The following is a 22,554-nucleotide window of genomic DNA, read 5'->3' as shown; positions in this document are numbered from 1 at the left end:
ACGGGAGGCCCCCCAGCAGCTGGCCGCCTGCCGACCACGCACGTCTGAGAGGACAGCGCCTCTGCTACTCACCAACCCGCTTCCGACGTGAAGAATTTTCAGTCCGGATGCCGCTTCCAGTTTCTCCTTGTTGTTAACTGTTAGGAAAAGCCAAGAGGTACAGGGTCAGCGTGCAGAGCTCATGGTTCTCAAGACGCCCTGCACGTCCTCTCCACTGAGAAACACGCCATGGAGTTGCTGCAGGGACAGCCTAATCACCCGCAGAGCCAGCCTGCAGCCAGTCCCCCGGGGTGGACGCCGGTCAGCCTCCCCACGAACCTGCACCCCCGGCACTGAACGCCATCACGGGAACCCACGGGACTGTGGCGAGGACTGTGCATTATTTTAGGATGATGTGCTGGTTACTTGGTGTGTTATCACTGGGAAGCGTGCCCCGTGAGCCAGCGTCCCGAGCTCGCAGGGAAGGCTGCCTGGACTGTGTGCATGCACCCCGTGGCACCGGGGCAGCTCACTTCCCTAATCCGCAGCCTGACCAGGATCGTTCTGTGACAGTTTAGCTCCCACACAAGCTTTGTCTTCATGCGCTCCTGACTTAGAATGAGGCTGACTTGCAGTGGACGAATTACCCTCCAAATCAGCGCGAGAGAAAGTTGCTGCGGAAACCATTAGCAGATGTAAATGGAAATGCACTCATGCTCACGCCAACACCACAGACCCGGCCGCCCCCGCCTTGTCGAGAAGAAGTTGTGTCACCAAGCAGTTGACCTTGGTTTACGAATCTGTAGAAACTGTTTTTTAGGCAAAGCCCGTGTCATCTTGGAAACGAAAAGCAGGACAAATAGGATTTTACTGCAGACCCCCAGAACGAGGCGCGCCCTGCCACTGTGGTTAAGGCCGAACAGGAGTGAGACAACACCGATTACTTCCACCTGACTGTCCTCTGCCTACATTGATCTTGGTGACAGAATCATATCTCGCAGAATAAACGACCAAGATCCCGTCAGCCCGCCTGCCCCACCCAGGGGCCTCCCCTCGTCTCGCGTGGACAGTCTTTCCCTTTGAACAAACGAACGTTATTGTCACATGCAGGTGATCATCCGTGCACCAAGAGAATGAGGCAAACACAGACCCTCACATGGGTGTGCGGGAGCACAAGGGGTGGGTGGAGAGAGAGGCAGCAGTCCCAATGGAGGAGAACACCCCTTAAGAGAGTACAAAGCAATAGATTTTAATGTTCTTCTGTGAACAAAGGGAACATTTTACTGAATGGCAAGCTACTTTGGGGGGAATAATAGTGAACTCTTAAATAGGCTGAGGAACAGAAAATGCGTAAGAATGGAAAATCTGCTCCATTTATGGCCGCAGAGCAGTAACAGACATTAGGGGTCAGCCCCAGAGCAGTCATCCAACTGCAGCATGTTGGGCAACCCGACCTGCGACAGCAAAGCTCCCAGAGGGGCCGGGTGGTCAGTCTCCCCCAGCTGCGCAGGCCAAGGAGTGCATCTGCCCCAGGGTATGACGGTGACCAGGGACGTGCCCTGCAGGCCCCTCCCCACCCACACGAACAGGATGTCCCATGCTAGCCATTCTCTGCCTCAGTTCCTGCCCAGGCACCTGTCTGCAGGATGAAGAGCGGACCCTCCCTACTGCGGACCAGCCCTCCCCTCGTGTCTCTGGTGGATGCACAGCTTTGCCAGTCTGTCAGGCCCGGGTGCTCCTTGGGCCCCAGGCCATCGGGCAGGCCCTTTCCCTGTGCCAGAAATGCAGTGCTGACCTCAGGTCACTGAAAGCAAGATCACCTTCCAAGCAGGCTGAGACACCAGGTGCCGGGAGGCCTTCCCGAGGATGCCTGCCCATGTCTGTGTGCGTCTTCAAGCTGTGCTGGGTGGGGTTCCCACACGCCAGGAAACGTTGGGTGCCATGTCGTTACCATGTTCTCACTGCCTGGAAACAGTGATGCACATGTTCGAGTGGGCAGATAACAGGAAAACGTGGTGAACATGCGGGCACCTGGCCCCTTTGTTTTCAGTGTCACGTACATGTAAGTGTGTGGAATTTTATGCATCACAACTGGCTCACAGAACCACTGAGAACATGGCAGTGAAGCCCCAGTGAACAGAGAAAACAGGCTCCATCACAGGGGGGGAGAACTGTGTTCACATCCAGGCAAGGGCCTGATGCGTCACGATTCCCTGCCTCATGTCAGACCCATCACTGTGTCGTGGGCAGGTGTGGCCTGGGGAGCCGTTGCTGCCCACACTCTGGCCATTAGGGGTCACCGGGGAAGGGCTATGCGTTCCCATGCCTGCCAGCAGCCACCTACCAACCAGCTCCAGAACATTCTGGAAGGGGCGTCGGCCACCTGATGGGCTCTCAGTGAAATGCGGTGTCACTGAAACGGACGGAAAAGCACAGGCAGCGTGCGGGTGGGGGACAGTGAAACCTGACCTGGGGCTGTGCTCACGTGTGTGTCTGGCATCTGCGAAGCTGCCCCAGGTGATGGCTCTGAGCCAGCCCCACGTTCATACAAAGCTATCGGGTGATTGGAAAGTATCACGCTACGGTCCTTTTGCTTGGCTTTGTCCTAAAGCAAAGGAAGGGTGCCCGAGACCCAGTGGAACCGGGGGGGTGGGGTGGGCTGTGACACTCCAGAGGCTGCTGGGCAAAGCTCCCGCTTTTCAGACTCTGGGCAGCCTGCAGGTGCTCACACAGTGACTGTGGCGTACACAGGAGACCCGCTGGCCCAGAGTCTCTTGGAGCTGCCCCGACCTTGCCAAGTGGAGTTCACTTGGTTCAAACCAGTCGGCAAATGAGACAGACGACCTAGATTAGGTGAATCTGCTGCTTCCCGCGTGTTAAAGGTTCTCTAGAGGAGTGGGCTGCTTCGCTCTCCTGAACTAATCAACCTGAAGGCCAAACCATCAAGTCCGTGATAAACACAGTGGTGAGACCACCACTGCCAGCCCCCAGGCATGAGCGCTGCCCAGCCTCAGCTCATCCTCAGACCCACTGGGATCTAGATGGCTCGGTCTCCATCTGAGATGGGGAAACTGAAGAAGCCCTGAGTGTGGCATTGCCCAGAGCCACGGGCAGGTCAGACTCCAGCAGCGCAGGCTCACACCGGACACGTGGACCCCAAGCATCTCCCAGAGCCCAGGGGTGCTGCGTGTCTGGGTAGGGGACTGAGGGGTGGGTGTGGGCTGAGTGCCCTTCCCAGGGGTCTGCCCCAGCTGGAGGGGCTTCTCCCTCTTCCAGGGACTGCAGCCCTGCTGGCTTAGGCCCCACCCTGGTGACTTCATCTGACCCTTACTGTCCCCATATCTCCAAAGGGATACCTGCAGGCTGACCCACCTGGACCCCATGGCCTGAGAGGACCTGTCATCAGGGCCACCCGACACCGCAGCAGCACAGGCCGGCCACCTGTGGAGCCAGGGTACTGAGGTGTGGGGAGCCTCCCGGCAGGGCCCTCCTCAAGACCCTGGACACCCCTGCACCTGGCCATGGCACCCAGGAGCATCAGCCTCCCCACCCAGTGCCCCACTGGCACCACTTCCCTCCCCCTGCCCCTGAGGGGCTTGTGTCCTGGGATGTCCCCAACCTGCTGCCTCTGCTGGGCACCCGGCGCCGGCCTGACTGGTTCTGCGGTCCAGCATTGTCTCCAGCCTTAGAAGGACACTGAAGTCACCCAGAGCCGCTGCCCCAAACTGGGCGTGGACGGGACAGCTGCTCTTCATCCACCAGCATTTCCCTGGCCTCTGCCTTAAAGTCCAAGCAAAACCTGTTCAAGAAAGTTTCTCGCAGGGGCAGAGGCTGAGGCGACACCCATGGTTCTGGAGTGACCTACTGACCGCTCTTCATGGGCCATGGCTGGCCGTACCGCAGGGTGGGTCCCCAGGGAGAAGAGGGCAAAGGGCCTGCAGGCGAAGCCAGTGGTGGTCCGGAACCAGGGCTTCGCTGCGCACCCCCCCCAGCTCTGGTTCCCCTCACGGGATGGCCCTGGGACGCTCACATCCGGTGTCAGGGTCAGTGTGAGACAACAGTTCCACTATCGCGTTACAGAACCTGCCTGCTCATCGTTCTGAAACGCCAATAATCTCCGGCCTCCCGTCCTCAGCATGCCGATTGACACTGCTGTTGTTCACTGCCAAGGCCCAAGGCGAGCGAACATCCCTCCATGGGTGGCATGTCGGGTGACCAGTTTCAGGTGTGGCCAGTACAGCAGCAGCACGGTCTCTGGGACCCCTGGCCTGAGTGCCACCTGCTTTGAGAGCCGCCCTGGCCTCCTGCCCCACCCCGCCCACTGCAGGGTCCTCGCCTTGGGGTCCTGAGATGCTTCAACTTCAGGTCTTCACAAAAGTGTTGTTTCCTGGCCTCAGCAGACCTTTGAGTAAGAAAATCACGGGGTGGAGCTAGTAATTATATTTCCTAAAAATGTGCATCCCTCCCTATTACCAGCTGATCTTTAGGGTTAGCCAGCATGAGGTGTTGTGGGAGACAATCACTGTCTGTCCTCTAAACTTTGCCCCCAGCCGGCCACTTGGCACTCTGCATGTGTGGCCGGGCGGTGTGCCAGGGGCTGGGCAGGTGGTGAGTGGGCAAGCCTGGTGAGCTGACACTCTCGGAGGGCAGGATGCACGCGCCCAAGGTCCATGGACGGGCCTCCAGACATGACCACACTGCTTCCGGTGTGGCCTAGCCGGGGTCAGCCCTGCGGGATCGGGGTTGCTCAGGGGCTTCCTTGAAAGAGTCTGGGAGAGTCATGAGTGCGCCCTGCGGGCTGCGTACTCACAAAGGACGGGACAGGGGGTGTACCCATCACTGCCAACCCCGGTCATGCCATTACGTCTATCCCATTATAATTCACTTTGCGACATCCAGCCCATCCTTCCATCCTCCAGGCTCTTCACTCAGGATGTAGGAGGAGGTCACCCACCCCTGCTGCAGGCAGGCCTCCTGGCCTCTCCTCCGTGTGAGCATGTGTTCGGGGGTGCGTACGCAGACTCTACCAGGACAGGCCCAGGCACTGTGTCCTGCACTGTGGACCCATCTTTCCGGTTTATACTAACCCTCAGATTCTCTATTTGGCTCCGGTAGTTCAAGAAGAGGTGAATCTACCCCCAAATACTCCTCTGTGCACATTTTTGCACGTTTTCCACAAGCTATTACGAGCAGCGGGGTGTCCTGCTGATGCCGTCCTGGCCCCAGGGCCCTCAGGGCCATCATGATGCTGTGCCCAGAATCTGAGGCCGTGTATACCACCTGTTGCTGATTCCAGAACGTGGCAGCCTCCAGGGTTCACTTGGTCGTCGTCCAGAGCCAACAGCACCCTGCGGAGTCACCACCTTCCAGGGCCCTGTCCCCTGCGATTCCCAGGGGTGCCCTCGGGGTGGGTTTCCCACCAGGTCTGTGGGCCTCGGGGCGGCTAGGGGCTGTGCACCTGTATTCCAGTCTCTGTGCCCTCACGGTCTTGGGGTCAGTACCCGTCGACAACACTGGACTCACTCTGTCCTGTTGTTTGAAATCTCTCATTGGTGGAGATGATGGAGAAGTGGAGCCCCGCGGACCCTGCCTGTTTCCGGCACCTGCACAAGGCGCTCAAAGCATCCTGCACGTAGCCCTTCTCTGCCTCTTTTTAGCTCAGAAGGGCCTGAAGTGGGCAGACCCCGCAGTCTTCGGTGAGATCTGCACCCCCAGGCTCTCAACATCCTTCTCAATGCCGTCCGGGGGCATCTGCGGTCTCACGGGCTCCTTTTGGGTGCCCCCAGCCACGTGGATATCCTTCCAGAATCCCCTCTGCAGGGTCGATGGTGACATGAATATCCTCTGCCTCACGCCCGTGCTGCATCCCTGGGCACCTGCCCTACAGCCCCAGTGCTCCCTCCATGAGGCTGTGTACCCAAGGGACCATGTTCTGGGAATGCTGCAGTGACATTGCCATTTTTGTCAGTCTTTGGCTAGAGCTTTTTGATGGGAGAAAGAAAAGCCTCGCTTCCAGCAGATGCTCTGTCAAATGTCAGCTCCGAGTTATTTGGAGGGCCTGGCACAGACCCTGGGTGGGAGGGCAGGGCTGGCCAGGGGGCCGGGGGGCAGAGACCCTGGGCCAAGCCACTTTCATAAAGCCCAGAACGATGCACAAAGCCCATTTTTATCTTCACGGGAGACAAAAAGGGTTTCCAAACAAAAAAAGAAGTCCTTTAAAATTAAATTCGCTAGATGAAGGATATGCAAATTACCCAGAGAAGCCGAAGCCTACAATGTTCTCAAAATGCTGCAATAGCCTATTTAATTAGTGTTTTAATTTATCAGAACAGTTCCTTGTGCTGGACAATGTATGCAGCACTCCATGTAATTAAGCGCGTAGCGGCGGTGTGGTGATTTCGTCTTTCTCTTTGGCCCCTGATAGGGTGTGCAGGTGTCTCCTGTGATCCGAATGGGGACAGGAGGACCGGAGGGCTGCACTCCATGGGAAAGACGGGGCAGGGGTGGGAGCAGGATGGTGACCCCTTCAGGGAGCCCAGCAGCCCCTGAGGTGGAGTCCAGCTGCTGGCGGAGCTGAATCCCCTGCTCCAAGGCGCACATCTGCCCCCGGACCTACTTCCGCTTTTGAAACCCTCATTCCCTCTGTCACACGTTTTTAGCCATAGAGGTGTCATCGAAGGGGCCAAAGCATCGGGGTAGTTCAGGGCCCCTCCACCTGGGGGCCTGGCCCTGTGGAGCAGCACGGTCCGGCGGTCACTGTCCCCTTCCCTTAGGGCTGACTCCCTGCTCGGAACCCCTAGCTGGAGCCCAAGCCAGGAAGGGAGGGGACGAGGCCCGCCTGGCGCAGCAGGTGCCCCAACCACCCCCCAGGCACTCCCCACCTTGCACACACCCTCCTGTGCTCGATGGGGGCAGAGAAGTATCATGGGGTGAGGGGACCGCCCTGGAAATAGCTCTGCACCCAGTCTTCTCAGGCAGAGCATCTTCTTGTGCAGGAATCAGAAAAAAAATAGAAAACGTCAGTGCTTAACTACTGTCCATTCTTCTCCATGAATGCCCTTTCTGAGAAGCTGCCAGAGTCAGCTGTGGAGGCCCCATGGGCCATATTCCCCTCCTGCCTTAGGGCGCCGGCTGAGTGCCTCTGTGTGAGCTCCAGATCCCACGGGCGTGCCCCCGGATGGAAACGGGTGCTGGTGACAAGTGGCGTCTCAGATCACACAGGCTAGGGAAGTACACGTAAACACACCTGCTCGCCTTCTCAGGGCCTTTACAGTGCTTCTGTGCCCAGTGGTCCCCCGGAGGTGGATGCAGCGACCCTCACAAGTGAGGGACCAGTTAGACCACAGGGAGGAGAACCTCATCACCCTGACCTGCGTCTGGTTTGGGGCCCACAGTGTGCGCCTCCCGCAGGGCAGGGCCCAGTCCTCAGGCTCTGGTGCCAGGCCCCTGTTGCAGGAGCCCAGGGCTCTCCATCAGAGAGAAGAGCTGTGGCTTCAGCGTCGCCAGCCCTGCCCAGCCACTAAGGGCCTAGCGCCCAGGAAGGAGCATGACGGCAGAAGAAGGAAGCCCTGACATGTAGGGAAGGTGGGCAGCGGCCCCTGGGAGCAACCATGGGCCTGTGGGTCACTGTCCCTGTGGGAGGGCGGGAGAGGGGCCTGAAGGTAGGGCCAGGGCGCCGTGGGGCAGGGGAGGGCCGATGCCACAACAGACAGAGGAGGAGGGGCAGAGCAGGACAGCCTGCCCCCGGACCTGGATGCCAACCCCCGGCCTCACCCCTGGAGCTTTCTCGTGAGGAACCCTGTCTGGAGCACCCATGCTGTAATGAGCCCTGCAAACATGCTGCGTCCTGTCTCCGGTACCTGAGAGAGCTCTGGGGCTGAGCACATGTCCGTGGCTCATTCAGAGTCTTGGGTTGTTCTGACCTGAGCAGCAGACCCAGGCTGGGCCTCTCCCACTGAGGGGACGTGCGCATCCTCTCCCGCCCACAGGAAGCGAGCCCTGTGCTCCAGGAGGGGATCTTTCTCCTTTGCCCGCCAGGTGCCCTGGGGTGGGTGTGGGGCACAGGCTGGCTGCACCTGCTGCCCTCGCCCCGCCTCCCATTCCCGTGTGTCCCACTGTGGCCTGTGTGCCCTGGGATCCCTGGCTGTCCTGTCTCTGCTCGGCCCCACCAGGGGGGCTGGGGCTGGGGCTCGAGTCTGCCCTGTGAGGCCCCTGGGAGGGGTCAGACACACGGGCTCCCCATGTTCCCACCTCTGTCCTCTCAATGCAGCACGTGACTGCCGCCCAGTGCCGGGGCCTGGGGCTGGGGAGGGTCTAAGCCATAGAAACATTGGATGGAAAGAGACACACATTAATTAACTTGTCAAAGCTCTTGGAGCCAGAAAGCATCCAATTCTTGTCTAAAGAAGCGTCATTTCCCAGCCCTGCCGAGCATCCACATGCTCGTCTGCACATCTCAGTCTGTGGTTCCGAGATTTTCCATGGGTAAGCCACATGTTTGAGCCATTATACATGGTGGCAGAGAAGCCGCTGCACTACCAAATGATTCCTATCACTTACCACTTTGTATGTGTGTCTGTCTACACGTAACATGCACAAACCGTGCTCCTTTCCAATGGTTCCACTGGACGAAATTCTCAAAATACAGAATCAAAGATTCACCTTTATTAACATCTTTAAAGCTTTGTTATCTATTATTATATCTTGTTTTATACTTTTGTCCGTTATGAGTATTGTTAAGGAAAAAGAACCCTTTTGGAGATGGACACCCAATTTTAATTTCAGTTTCATAAGCATTTTGTATTTTTGATGAAAACACTTTCACGTTTCATACTTTTTGTAATTATGCTTGGATAGTTTCTGTCTAAATGCATAGATTTTACGAAATCTTGCTAAATAATATAATTAGTGATTTTCTGAAATAAGTGGAAGAAGAGACATTTATAAATAAATACGCACTAATTAGCAACTACACATGTTTAGGTTATTACCCACCAAACTCCGCTTGCGCGGTGAGAGAATAACCACACATGTGATAAGAGCATGATCCAGCTGTCTTTTATATTTGGTTGATTTTAAGAGATTAAAACTATACCTCTATGCACATTTAAACATCATTTTTTCATTCTGAATATATAATATATCACGAATACATATTTCAAAGTACAAAGATCAAACTTTAGTAACAGCTCACAGACTTGATGTAGACATTTAAATATTAGAAACCTGGCACGGGGCTTCCACGAGCAGGTGCCTGGGTCCCTCCAGCATGATGGTCCCTCTGACAGGCAGCGCCATGGACTCGTGGCCCCGGGACAGTGCAGGTCATTCCATTACTCCTCTGTACCTAGGGATCCCCACTCTCTAGGGTCCACACTGCAGGTGTGCTGTATGTTCCCAGGGCCCAGGACCCGCAGGGCACCCTCTTCTCATGTGAGCTGCTTGGATTGCCCACCCATCCCTTCTTCCTGCCTCCCTCGCTAGGATGTGAGCACAACAAAGGCAGGATCTGTTGTGTGTGTAGGACAGGCCAGGTGCCCAGAGCAGAGCAAGGCGCACAGGAGGATGCCAGTGACCACCTGCTGAGGAACTATCGTGTGATCTGTGGCATGGATGAGCAAGTGCACCATGACCATGACCATGCCTCACCGCTACTGTTGCTGTCACTGGCACCTGATTGCTCCCCTGCCATTCTAGTTCTGGAACCAATGCATCTGTCCAAAAAGGCACTGAGGATGTGCTTCTGGGATCCCCTCACTCTCTGATGGGAACTGCTGCTCCATCAGCTCTGGTTCAGGACTGAGTCCAGAGGCAAATGTGTCCTCATGTGCTGCTAGACCGTCAGGTCTCCCATCTCCCGCGCGGCCACACAGAACCGTCTGCGTACACAGCAAACCAGGGTGTCACCGTCCAAGCACTCCTGGACCACTGTGGGCACAGGGTGCTGGCTCTGGCCCTTGTGACCCGCCCGGTGGTTGGGGCATGTCTGTGTAACGTGAGGCACAGGAGAATGTTTTGATGCTGATTTCAACTCAAGTTGTCTGAAAGTAATGTGTTACCACAATATTTGGATATTTAATTTTGCAAACTGTCAGGAAGAATTAAAATAACCCTGAAAGCTAACTGCTGTCCTGACAATTATTTACCACAGGAGAAACCAGTTAAATCTTGATTCTAAGGAGAAAACAGAAAGGGTGGTGCTCCCTGTCCTGTCTTTGGCTAGAAACGGGTGCTCCCTCCACTTCTCGGCTCTCCAGGGAGAGGGAGCTGGGACTCATCCGTCCCAGGGAAAGATGACAGGTGGCCAGAGAGTCTGTGTCACCGAGTCCAACCCCAAGGAAGGGTGTCTGCAGAGCAGCTCATCTTCCTACACACTCACCTCCAGTTTGAAGACAAGCCCCCAGGGACCTGACTCCCCTCAATTCTGGGGTGACAGTTTCCTTTTGTGTAGACTTTTCTACATGTGTCTATTGATCAGTTTTGCTGGGTTTGAATATGGATATGGAATAATGACATGTATGTTCTCTTAGACTGGCTTTTTAAAAAAAGATTTTATTTATTTATTCATAAGAGACACACAGAGAGAGGCAGAGACACAGGCAGGGGGAGAAGCAGGCTCCCTGCGGGGAGCCCGATGTGGGACTTGGTCCCAGGACCCTGGGGTCATGCCCTGAGCCGAAGGCAGATGCTCCACTGCTGAGCCACCCAGGCGCCCCTTTCTGACCAGCTTTCTTTGCTAACTTGTTTCCCAGGCCACAGGCAACGCGATCTGCATTTCTATCCTGCCCCGGGGCTGCACTGTGTGCATGTGGTGCGCATGTGCTCCCTGCCGCGGGGCCACTCCAGGTGCACCCCGAGAACCATCATCTATGTTCATGCAAACATCGGATCCAATGGCCAACCCAGTTGTTCCTTCCTCTTCCCACCCGGGGCCACCGTGAACATTCTGATTCGCATTTCTAGCACTGGACAGGCTTTTCTACAGTGGAATCGCTGGAATACATGTCCCACTGTGACAGCATCAATCTACAGTCCCTTGGTCAGCTTGTAAGACTCTGCACCGCCCCAACCCAGCCAGCACGTGAGATTTCAACACCGTTGCCAGTTTGGTGGATGCAGCACTGTCTCACAGCGCTTACACAGAGCTTTCCTTTGATTACGTATCAGTGTCTTTTGTGTGCTATTTGCCATTCGTGCTTCCTCATGTGCAAAATCCTTGTTTGCCTCTTTGCCCATTTTCCTATTGAATTGTCTTTTTCTTCTAGCTTTGTGGGAGTCCTGTAGACATTCTGCATACTAACTCTTTGTCAGGTAAATGGGTTATTACTAGCTTATCTCAGTTTGTGGTTTGGCTTTATAAATTTCCCAGGTTTTTTAAAAGATTTTATTTATTTCACAGAGAGTGTGAACAAGCATGCGTGCAGGTCCACACACATGAGTGGAAGGAGGGGCAGAGGAATACGTAGACTCCCCACTGAGCAGGGAGCCTGATGTGGGACTCAATTCCAGGACCCTGAGATCATGGCCTGAGCTGAAGGCAGGTGCTTTACCCACTGAGCCACACTGGGTGCCCACACATATCCTAGTTTTAATACACTCTAATTTGTCATTTTCTTTATGGTTTGCACTTTGGGTACCTTGTTTAAATATTCTCCTGTATCCCAAGATCATAAACGTATTTTCTTGTAAAAGATTTTTTGTTTTGCCTTCATGTGTAATTCCAGGAACTGATCCTGTGTATGTCTTAACTGGACACCCAGTCCTCCCAGGACAATTTACCAAAATATCCTCTCTCATCTGCAATGCCAACCCCAATCAGTTCCTCAGCCTCAGGAAGGTGGGCTTCCCATCATCTGGGTCCTGAGTCTCCGTCCCCAGGCACCCACCACCTGCTGCCCTTCAGAGTAACGCCCCGTGTACAACCTCACAGCAGTGACAGCTCACATCCTTGGTGTATTTCTGCCATTGAAGGGAATATTTTCAATGTTTCACAATGAAGGAAGATGTTTCTGTAGGTTTTTTTTATATAAAGTTAACAAACTTGTCCTATTTTAAAGCATTTCTATTATGAATGAATATTTTCTAATCGAAATATATCACAAAACCTGATTATTCTGTAATCTATTAATGTGGTCAATTACATTAACTGTCTCATGTTAGAAATTCAATTGTTCAGGACATTTAAAAAAAATTTATTAATGATCGACAAAGAAAGAGAGAGAGAGAGAGACAGAGACAGAGACAGAGACAGAGAGGCAGAAACATAGAGAAGCAGGCTCCATGCGGGGAGCCCGATGTGGGACTCAATCCCGGGACTCCAGGATCACGCCCTGGGCCAAAGGCAGGTGCTAAACTGCTGAGCCACCCAGGGATGCCCAATGTGCATCTGTGTTTTTGCAGGAAATTGGTTTCTTCTTCTTTCCCCTCCTCTTTCCTCATTTTAGCCATCCTAACTGAAAGACAGCCCCTCCTGAACATCTCTGGGTTGATGACTGTTCCACCCTCAGTACACGAAGACATTGCTCTTCTGTCCCTGCTCCCACTTTGGCTGCTGAGAAACAGCCCTCCACTTGGACAGCCGTCTTTCTTCTCGGCTGCTGGGAAGTCTTTCTTTGACATCCTGCACTTACACTGTCTGAACCCTTTTCACTCCGACAGACTTCTTGAATCTGCAGATGGCTGTCTTCCATCCGCACAGACATTCTTCAGCTATTCTATCTTCAAATATGGCCTCAGCTCACTCCCCTCTCCTGAAACTCACATTCAATGTGTATTTGTCTGTCTATATTTTCCTTTTATCTCTCTCTCTGGTGCATTCTGGATAATTTCTCGGTTCTATCTACTGGTTCTTGTTCCCTCTTCAACTTTACCTAACTTGTCACTAAACTCACCTCCTGAATTTAGAATTTCTAGTATATCTTTCATTTTGAAAAATTCTATTGTTTTAAAAACATTTTTTTTTTTTTGCTATTTTGAGGACTCACTTTATCTCTTCCCTCTTGTATTTCTTTAGATGACTAAAATACATGAATTTATGTTCTGCATCTACTACTCACACCATCTGAGGTTTCATTTCTTTCATTCTCTCTGTTTTCTTCCCTCATGGTATCTTGTTCTCTGGCATGTTCCGAAATTGTTTATTGTGGACTCCTACTTCTTGGTATTTTAACTGTGGGAATCCTTTGCATTTCCTCCTTCTGGATTCTGGAAGCCCTGCCAACTCAAGACCACTTTAAATGAAATTCCTTGCTTGAGATTTTACAGACCATGCAGGAGGTGTACATGTGGTCAGCACATTGTTGTGAGTGCTGACTTGTGGTCAGTGCCATGAGGGCACACCCAGTGACAGCACTGCAACCTCACATCCTCCAGATCAGATGGAAGGTAGAAGGGGTCGCTATGGTTTCCCTATTAGGAAAATAGGGAGATGGTCCTAGCAGGATGTGGTATTTACTTGGTTTAGGATCTCTAAGAATTTGAATACTGCCAGATACCTATGATTAAAATGCTATCTATACCTTTGCATTCAGCATTTTGGGTTGTTTTTTTTTTTAAGTCTTTTTTTTTTTAAGATTTTATTTATTATTCATAGAGATGCAGAGAGAGAGAGAGAGAGAGAGAGAGAGAGGCAGAGACACAGGCAGAGGGAGAAGCAGGCTCCATGCAGAGAGCCCGACGTGGGACTCGATCCCGGGACTCCAGGATCATGCCCTGGGCTGCAGGCGGCGCTAAACCGCTGCACCACCGGGGCTGTCCTTTTGGTTGTTTTCTGAACAGGGGTCAGCTCCATATCTGTTCTTCTGTTAAGGCGATGGAAACAGGAAGACCCTAGCAATTCTCTGAGAAGCCCCCACCCCATCCTCAACCTCTATGCTTATGGAACAGCAACAACATTAATGCAGGTTCGAGCAAAACCTTGTGGGAAACTATAAGGTGTGTAAAACATTAAACAATTTGGCAATTTTATATTACACTAAACATAACTAAATAAATGTGCATGAAACTGTCAGATTATTTAGTGTTTTCATGCAATTTGTGTAGGAACTCTTGCTTGGACTGTGAAGAGGAAAAGCCAATACACCCTCTCTGCAGAGTACTGTGGTTGTGGACGCGGGTCTCTCCCTTGCTCACAATCTGCACTTCCCTCACACTCCGTCTATCTTCAACACCCCTGGGGCACGCTGCTGGATCTAAAGCCTGTACCCCAAAGTACCCACTTAACACACAAGCAAACTCATCTCCTCGGAGGGGCTGGCATTTGCCTGGTGCTGCCACGTTCTGCAGGAAGCAAAGTCAGGATGTCTGAGCTTGAGGCCACTTCTCGCCTCACTCCACCATGGATATGAAGGAGCGTGTGTGCCCATGTGACAATCCTTTCCTTTAATGATCTTTTATTCATGAAACAGATGTAAGGACAGTTCTCGAAGCAGATGTTAGAGAAGCATGAAAGGAGCATCGTCAGTGTCGCTACATTTGCATTCAGGAGGTGTGAGGGTGCCTCATTACAGACGCTCACCCCAACTTGCCGCACAGCTCCTGGGTGTGCACTTCTGCTGTCCCTGCATGGACCCTGCTGGGGAGCTGCTGGCCACACATCTGCCCACTTGCCACTGGTCACCACAGCAGGGAAGCTCCTGCTTCATTTTCTTTGCCATCCCAAACTTGATTTTATTTTTCTTTTTAATGCCTTGTATAAACGGAAGGCAGTGAGCACATTCCAGCCTCAAATGCAAAGAAAGGTACCTATTGGAGCAGAGGGTCTGGAAGGCACTCTCTCCTTGGAAACTGAAAGGTCAATTTGTCAAACTCCACACCTCGGGTCCCCAAGAAAGGTTCTTTCGCCCCCATCTTCCAGCCATAACTGAGTAAATAAATGAGACTTTTATCTGCCAGTGTCTTGTGAAGTCTCCCGAGAGCAGGCAGGGCTTCTGTGAAAACGCAGCATAGCTGTGCGGTAATAATAATGACAGGCTGGTAAAAGCTAATGTCAGCTTCAATTTCCAAGTCATTTTTCAAATTATTTTAATTAGATATTGTTTCAATCTCACTTACATTAATTTAATATCTGATATCAACATTTCAGTTTTCAATTTGTTCAAATGATTTTTTCCAGCCTGCCTGGTTGCCTGTAGTAATTTAAAATACAATGTTTATCTGCAGCAATTTTCAGCGTGTGGGTCCTGGCGAACTGCTATGTTCAATAAAAGTGACGGGGAAGGGAGGGACCGTGGTGCTTTGGAAAAATAGAAATTTATCTCCTTCTCATTTATCTCTAGACATTAAAGTAAGCAGGTAGAGCTGGGGTGAGGTGCTCCTAATAATAAGATTTTCCACCAATTTCACTGTGTAATTGACTTTCCCAATGCAAATCTCAGTGACATCTGATGAAGGTTTTTTATTATTATTATTATTAAAAGGTACCTGGATAAACAGCCACATCTCATCAATGCATTTTCTGACAATTTTCCCATAAGGCCTGGAACCTCCCCACCAGAGTCCTCTTTCCAAATTCGGAAAGCGTATGGTCCTGAGTTTTGTTTGCCTCCAAACTCATTATCAGCACAGACTTCGGAAAGACACCCTGTGATCACGGCAAACATGAGGTTAAACTCAGCCTCACATTACAAAGTACGGGAGGAGGCAGATACCCTCAAGGGCCCTTCTAAGATGAGAGAATCTGTTTCCTCTTGAAGTTCATAGTTAGAATATGTGGATCCAAACTGCTTGAAAAGTCTGAAGAGCTTACAACGGCAAATGCACATTCCAAATCACTTGAGAACAACCTGACACCCAACATGATCTACGTGACTGAAGACAAACACTACAAGAAACAGAAAAGAGGCACAGGCAGTGGAGAGCAGGAAGCAAGATGATGAATTAAAAACATGTGTAGTCATGAAAATAAATGTAAACAGGTTAAATTTTACTCCCAGGACAAAGTGTTTCTCAAAGTCAAAAGTATTATCTACAAGAAACAAATCTAAAACAAATCAGGTCAGAAAGGTTAAAAATTTAAGGAGTTGGGAAAAAATAAGTAAATATAAAGGAAGAAATAAAGGAAGGACCATGCTATTCATACCAAGACAACATACAATTATACAAAAAGTTATTTTTACGTGAAATAAATAGGGTAATTTTATATTAATGCTTAAAAAAATCTAAAATGAGGGATGCTTGGATGGCTCAGCAGTTGAACATCTGCCTTTGGCTATGGGGCGTGATCCTAGGGTCCTGCATCAGGCTCCTTGCAAGGAGCCTACTTCTCCCTCTGCCTGTGTCTCTGCCTCTCTCTCTGTGTCTCTCATGAATAAATAAATAAAATCTTTAAAAAAAAAAAACAAAATGAAGGTACACTGCATATGCCAAGAAATAAAACAAACTGTTGAAATGAGTAAAGAAGAACTTATGTGCTTCCCCTGGCTTGACAGACAGAAAACCCAATGGCAGCCAATATGCATGGCTTCCCATGTTCTGAGGACTGTGCCCAGCACTCTCATTGCCTTACACAACACACCCCTCAAGACAGGGCCTTTCATCTGTCCCATTGCATGAGGGAGGAAGACTGAGCTTTCTCCAGGAGAAAAGTACCTTCCCTAAAGCCACACAGCTAATAAATGGCAGACCATACTTGACATGAGTCTACTGAACCCACGTGGAGGATGTACAGAAGTGACTGTACAGTAGTGACAGATCAAACTCTATGGTGTAGAAACAAAATATAGATGATCGGGTATTGGGCTTCAAAGGAGGCCTTGAATTCCAAATAGTAAATCTTATATAGGTAATCTAATAAAATTAAAAATTAGTAATCATAGAAAATAAAGCTGTCCAAGCAGTTGGGTATTGAAAAATACATTCTTCAATAACTCTTAGGTTAAAGAAGAAATCAAAACTATGGTTTCAAAATATTCAGCAAATAATAATATGAAAATGGTAAATCTGAGCTATGGGAGGGAGGTAACCAAAGCTTCATCATGGTAGGGGTGGGATGGCAATGTTTCCATCATCACCGAAGAAACAAGGGAAACAAAGTAGGTGTTCAAACTAAGGAGTAGAACTTGAGGAAAGGAACAGAAATAAGTAAAAATAGCATGTATAAACTATAAAAGAAAACCAGAACTGATGAATAAATCCAAGAGCAAGATTTTAGGAGAAAAACATATAAACTCTTCCTAGAAGTCTAATCCAGAATCTTTTTTTTTTAATTTTTATTTATTTATGATAGTCACAGAGAGAGAGAGAGAGAAAGAGAGGCAGAGACACAGGCAGAGGGAGAAGCAGACTCCATGCACTGGGAGCCCGATGTGGGATTCGATCCCCGGTCTCCAGGATCGCGCCCTGGGCCAAAGGCAGGCGCCAAACTGTTACGCCACCCAGGGACCCCTAAAAGTCTAATTCAGAGAAAAATAAAACACCTCTAGTCCTAAAGTTACCAAAATTAATAGTGAAAAAGGAAATGTAACCAAAGATACAGTGAAAATTTTAGAGTTACAAGCTAATAATATTACTTATGTATAAATATTCAGAATTCTTAAGGAATTGAACTATAAACAAAGAAGACATAAATTATTAAACTGCCAAAGACTGAAGAAAGAATCTGAATAGATTATTATGAAGAAAGAGAAGAAACTGCTAAATCTCCTTCAGGAAAAATATGAGCCTGGCACCAAGTTCATCCAGGACGTCGAGGAGTCAGCAACCCCGTGTCAGCACCTCATAGGCCCGTGGCCAAGTGAGCGCACCCCAGGGGGTGTGGGGGTCAACGCTGGGGGCGTGTTCAGTGACCACAGTGGACTGAGAGCGGTTTGGGGTCCGGCTCTTCTTCCCTTCTTTCTTCTTCTTCTCTTCGAATGTTCAGGACCTGAAATGTTTGGAGCCTCCCATAACCTCTTGAGCAAGATACCCGTTTGATCAAGACATCTTCCTAAGTCAGAAGTTGAGTCTGCCACATACCTGGCCAGCTGGCCTAGGGCGGAGGGGCCATGACAAGTCACAGGGGGAAGAATGGTCTTCAGCAGATGGCATGGGACCAAGTAGATGTCCCCACATGGAGAACAAAACTAGGCACAGACCTCACCCCTTCCACAAAAACAAATTCATGATTAAATCCAGATGTGGAATGCCAAACTATGAAGGTCCTTGAGGAGAGGATGGGAAAAAATCCAGATGACCTGTGTTAGGGGTGGTGTTTAAATACAACACCAAAAGCATGATCCATAAAAGAAAACATTGGTCAGGGCAGTCCAGGTGGCTCAGCAGTTTAGCGCCACCTTCAGCCCAGGGCGTGATCCTGGACACCTGGGATCGAGTCCTGCATCCGGCTCCCTGAGTGGAGTCTGCTTCTCCCTCTGCCTGTGTCTCTGCCTCTGTCTCTATCTCTCTCTGTGTCTCTCATGAATAAATAAATAAATCTTAAAAAAAAAGAAAACATTGGTCAATGGGACTTTGCTAAAGTTAAAAACTGCTCTGCATGAGAAGTGGTCAGGAGAATAAAAAGACAAACTAGGGCAGCCCAGGTGGCTCAGTGGTTTAGTGCTGCCTTCAGCCCGGGGCCTGATCCTGGAGACCTGGGATTGAGTCCCACATCAGGTTCCCTGCATGGAGCCTGCTTCTCCCTCTGCCTGTGTCTCTCTGCCGCCCCCCCCCCTCTGTGTCTCTCATGAATAAATAAATAAAATCTTAAAAAGAAAAAAGAAGACAAATTAGAAGGTAGGAGAAAATGTTTGTAGAAGACACATCTGACAAAGGACTTGCATGTACACAAAATAAAAATCCTACAACATGTGCACAAGAAACCTCTTAAAACTCAACCATAAGAAAACAAACAACACAAGTGGAAAATGTGCTCATGATATGGACAGACCCATCACCAATGATGGCTCACAGATGGCAGATAAGCAGGTGGAAAGCTGCTCCACATCATGTGTCACCAGCAAGATGCGAATTAAACTAACGAGACACCACTATTGGGATGAGAAAAACAACTGTTTTTCTGAGTTCCTGTCTAGGCATTTTCCAGTGTGACAACCTGCCCACACTGAGTTGGGGCATTTACACAAGACCAAGGTTCTGCTTATTTCAAAATAAGCACTTAAAGCTGAGCCTCAAAGAATAAGTGACCTCCATCCCGGCCACCTTGTAGATGGAAGGCGCTTGCTAGCCTGCTCTCCATCTCCTGTTGCTGGCTACGGGGACCACCTGCCCTCCCTCCAGCACTGTACCTCCTGTTCTGGGACCTGTAAGTGTGGATGTACTGAAACTGTATCTTTAATCAACATGACCTCCTGGGTATCACTTCCCAAGGTAGAAGCTCGGATGCTAAGGGAGCCACCTGCCACCCCCATGTGGGGGGCTTGTGCCCTCATGTGGCAGGTCAGAATCTGCATGTTCCTGAGTTAGTATACCAGCTGTGGGCCCCCCAGCACAACCCACACCTATCAGAATGGCCAAAATCCAGAGAAATGACAACTACAAGTGCCAGTGAGGATGTGGAACTGCAGGAGCACTCACACATGGCGGCTGGGATGTGGAACAGGTGCTGGGAGTTACTGACAAAACTAAACACACGTGTACAACATGATCCAGCAACCATGTTCCTTGTCATTCGCCCAAAGGAGCTGAAAACATACCCACATAGACACCTGCATGTGGATATTTACAGGAGCTTTATTCATAATTGTCAAAACTTGGAAGCAACCGAGATGCGCTTCAGAAGATCCTGGATAAGGTGTCGTCCATCCAGACGACGGAATGTCATCCAGCATGATAAAGGAGTGAGCTGATATCAAGCCATGAAAAGACATGGAAGCACCTTAGACGCATATTACCAAGTGAAGGAAGCCAATCTGAAAAGACTACACGCTGTGTGATTCCAACTCTAAGACATTCTGGCAAAGGCAAAACCATGGAGATGGTAAAAAGACCGGAGTCACCAGAGATCAGGGGAGGGGGGATGAACATGCAGAGCATCAAGGATGTTTAGGGCAGCGACATTGTAATAGTGGACACTTCATTCCACATCTGATAAAACCCTCCGAACGTACAACAGCAAGACTGAACCTGGATGTATCCCTATGGACTTTTATCAATAATGATGCGTGATGATCGGCTTGTCCAGGCCAAACAATGTCCTACAGTAGGCAACAGGTCAGTGACAGGGAACCCATGAGCAGGTGGGAGGTACATCAGAGCACTTTCGACTTGCTGCTTGATCTTTCTGTAAACATAAAGCTACTCTGATAATAAAACCTATTTAACCCCCCCCCCCCCACAAACACAAGGGTTAAGAGTCTGTTGTTTCTATTTGAAGTTCAGATGCCCTGACACCTGCAGGTAAAGGGCATCCCATCGCACAAAGATCATTACTACAAAGGAATGGCCAGTAGGAGTTTGAAGCGTGATTATCATTTTCCTACTCAGCTGACTGGTGTTCTGTGTCTAACATCGTGTTATGGGATTTTTTAATTCTTAGAAACCAGGAGACAGGGTGCAGAGGAGGAGAGGCCACCTGCAGAAGGGCACAGCTGTGGCTGGCCCCCCTCTGCGGTGTCCTGGGGCCATACCTTGGGCCTCCAAAAAACACAGCAGGAAGAGAGGGGGCACCTGTCCATGGGCCTGTGGTGCTGAAGGTCAGCGGCGGTGCCAGGATGCCCCCGGGAAGTACTGGTGGGACCCACACAGGGACCTGTAGCCCTGCTAAGTACGGATTGGAGTGAGATGAACATGGTCTTTGGTGACAACAAACTGCCACGTGCAATTCTGCTTTGATGGCTCTCTGGCGGTGAGCTTTCTTCGCCGGGGGAGTGGGAGCAGCATGTGTGCTAAGATTAGGTTCTGTCCCTTCCAAACCATGTAAGGCATGTGGTCTTCCCTATTCATCAGGAGGGGCGATGTCATGCCCTCACACCCCACGCTGAAATCACACTGAGTTGGAAAAACATTTTCAATATTTCAACTGACTGCTTCACTGAGTCACAAATAACGCAGCTAATCCGTAAGGTCACTGGCTTACAAAAATCTATTTGCTCTGCTTCGGAGCAAAATGAAAATATACATTACAAATGATGGCACCAGTATCAAGCCAGCCCGGGACCAGCCATCCCCATGGATGCCTATCGCTGGCACGTAACACATTCCTCATCTCCTTAAAGCCATTTGAATAAAGACCCCAGAGACCGTTTACTCAGGTGAACACATTTATTTGTAACCAGGGTCTAATGTAAAGTTTTAGCCTAAACTGTGTGTTTCCATACAGGTCTATAAATAAAACATCATTCTGGGTTTTCATGTTTATCCTAACACTGTAAAGTGCACGACAGTACAGTGGCCCCCACCCCCCAGGACGTTTTCTAACCCAAACCGGAAATATCAGGGGAGTCACCCTGCAAGCTGGTGCAGGGGTGGGAGCTGCCGGCAATCCACTCCTGCTGCTGCTCAAGACCAAGGAATTGCCAGTGGGGTGCGTCTGGGGCAGGACAAGTTTTCCCCAGCACCTCAGAGACCATCCACACCTCAGGCTGGACCTGCCTGAGCTCTGGCATAGGCCGTGTGGAGCCAAGCTCATGTGTTATGGGAGGCGCAGTGTGGGACGTTCAAGCACACTGGATTGGAAAAAGCATAGAGGACGTTATCCATGTTCCTCTGCATGTGCCAGTCGGTCCCAACTGGGGCCAGAAAGTAACCTCTGAAGATCCTGCGCAAAATCCGGGGGCCAAAGTCAATGAACATCACACTTCTGAGGGTCTCACCCCTGATTCCTTCACCCAACAGATGAGAAGCCAGGAACACAGGTCATTTCTGTAAAATGGCCCTGACAGGTAGATCAGTGGATCCAAACAAACCAACAAGAGGGAACTGCAAAGGATGATGTGAAATCTATTGCTTTAAGTCAAGAAAACCACCTGAATATGGTTTCAATTCCATTTAGGGGCCCCCTGGCCTGTGGCAGGGAAGGACCACTAGGATGGAGAGCTGGACACCCCATCATTAAGGCTGTATGGGGGGGGGCCTCAGAGGGGCCAGCCATGACCACAGCAGGTCTGGCAGAGGCAGCTGCTCCCTCTGGACACTGCCTGACCCCGGAACCCCCATCCCGGGATGGCCTCAGACACCCCAGGGATCGGAGCTGGACACCGGGCAGCAGTCTGCTCAGGCCATGGTGGTTTCCACTCGGGAGCTCAGCAGGAAGATGGGCTCAAGTTCACATGGGCTGTGGGGAGGACTCCCTGGCTTGTCCCAGCAACGCCAGGGCAGGAAGCCTAATGGACCCTTGGCCGTGAGGCCTGCCCTGCCCGGCAGGAGCCTGCCACTCCACAGCTTACCATCCAGCTTGTCCAATTTTGCGTCATTAACATTTGTAATCCTCATGGCTCTTTAGGTGACAAAAACTTTGCAGTCCACCTTCTAATAGGCAAATGCAGCAGGCAACATAGTCAAGACGCAGGGCACCTGTGCCCATTGCCTCACTTTTAGGAGCTTAAACCTCTCCCAGAATCCCACAGGGTCCTGAGGAGGATGCCTCTATTTGCAGCACCCAAACTGCCCGAGCAGCTCAGGCCAGGCCCAGGCCAGCTAGGC

The 22,554-nt window shown here is 50.7% G+C and overlaps 1 protein-coding gene across 5 annotated transcripts in view; it reads right to left on the bottom strand.

Moving 5' to 3' along the window:
• Window positions 1-22,554, bottom strand: part of PTPRN2 (protein tyrosine phosphatase receptor type N2) — a 723,182-nt gene that overhangs the window by 244,005 nt on the left and 456,623 nt on the right. For all 5 annotated transcript variants that reach the window (XM_041753464.1, XM_041753465.1, XM_041753467.1 and 2 more), the window contains one exon: window positions 73-137. In XM_041753464.1, the coding sequence (XP_041609398.1) occupies window positions 73-137 (65 nt within the window). The remainder of the gene's footprint in view (window positions 1-72; window positions 138-22,554) is intronic.

Source organism: Vulpes lagopus, chromosome 4 (assembly GCF_018345385.1).
Source record: "Vulpes lagopus strain Blue_001 chromosome 4, ASM1834538v1, whole genome shotgun sequence".
Lineage (NCBI taxonomy): Eukaryota > Metazoa > Chordata > Mammalia > Carnivora > Canidae > Vulpes > Vulpes lagopus.
This window is presented reverse-complemented; position numbering and strand designations above follow the sequence as displayed.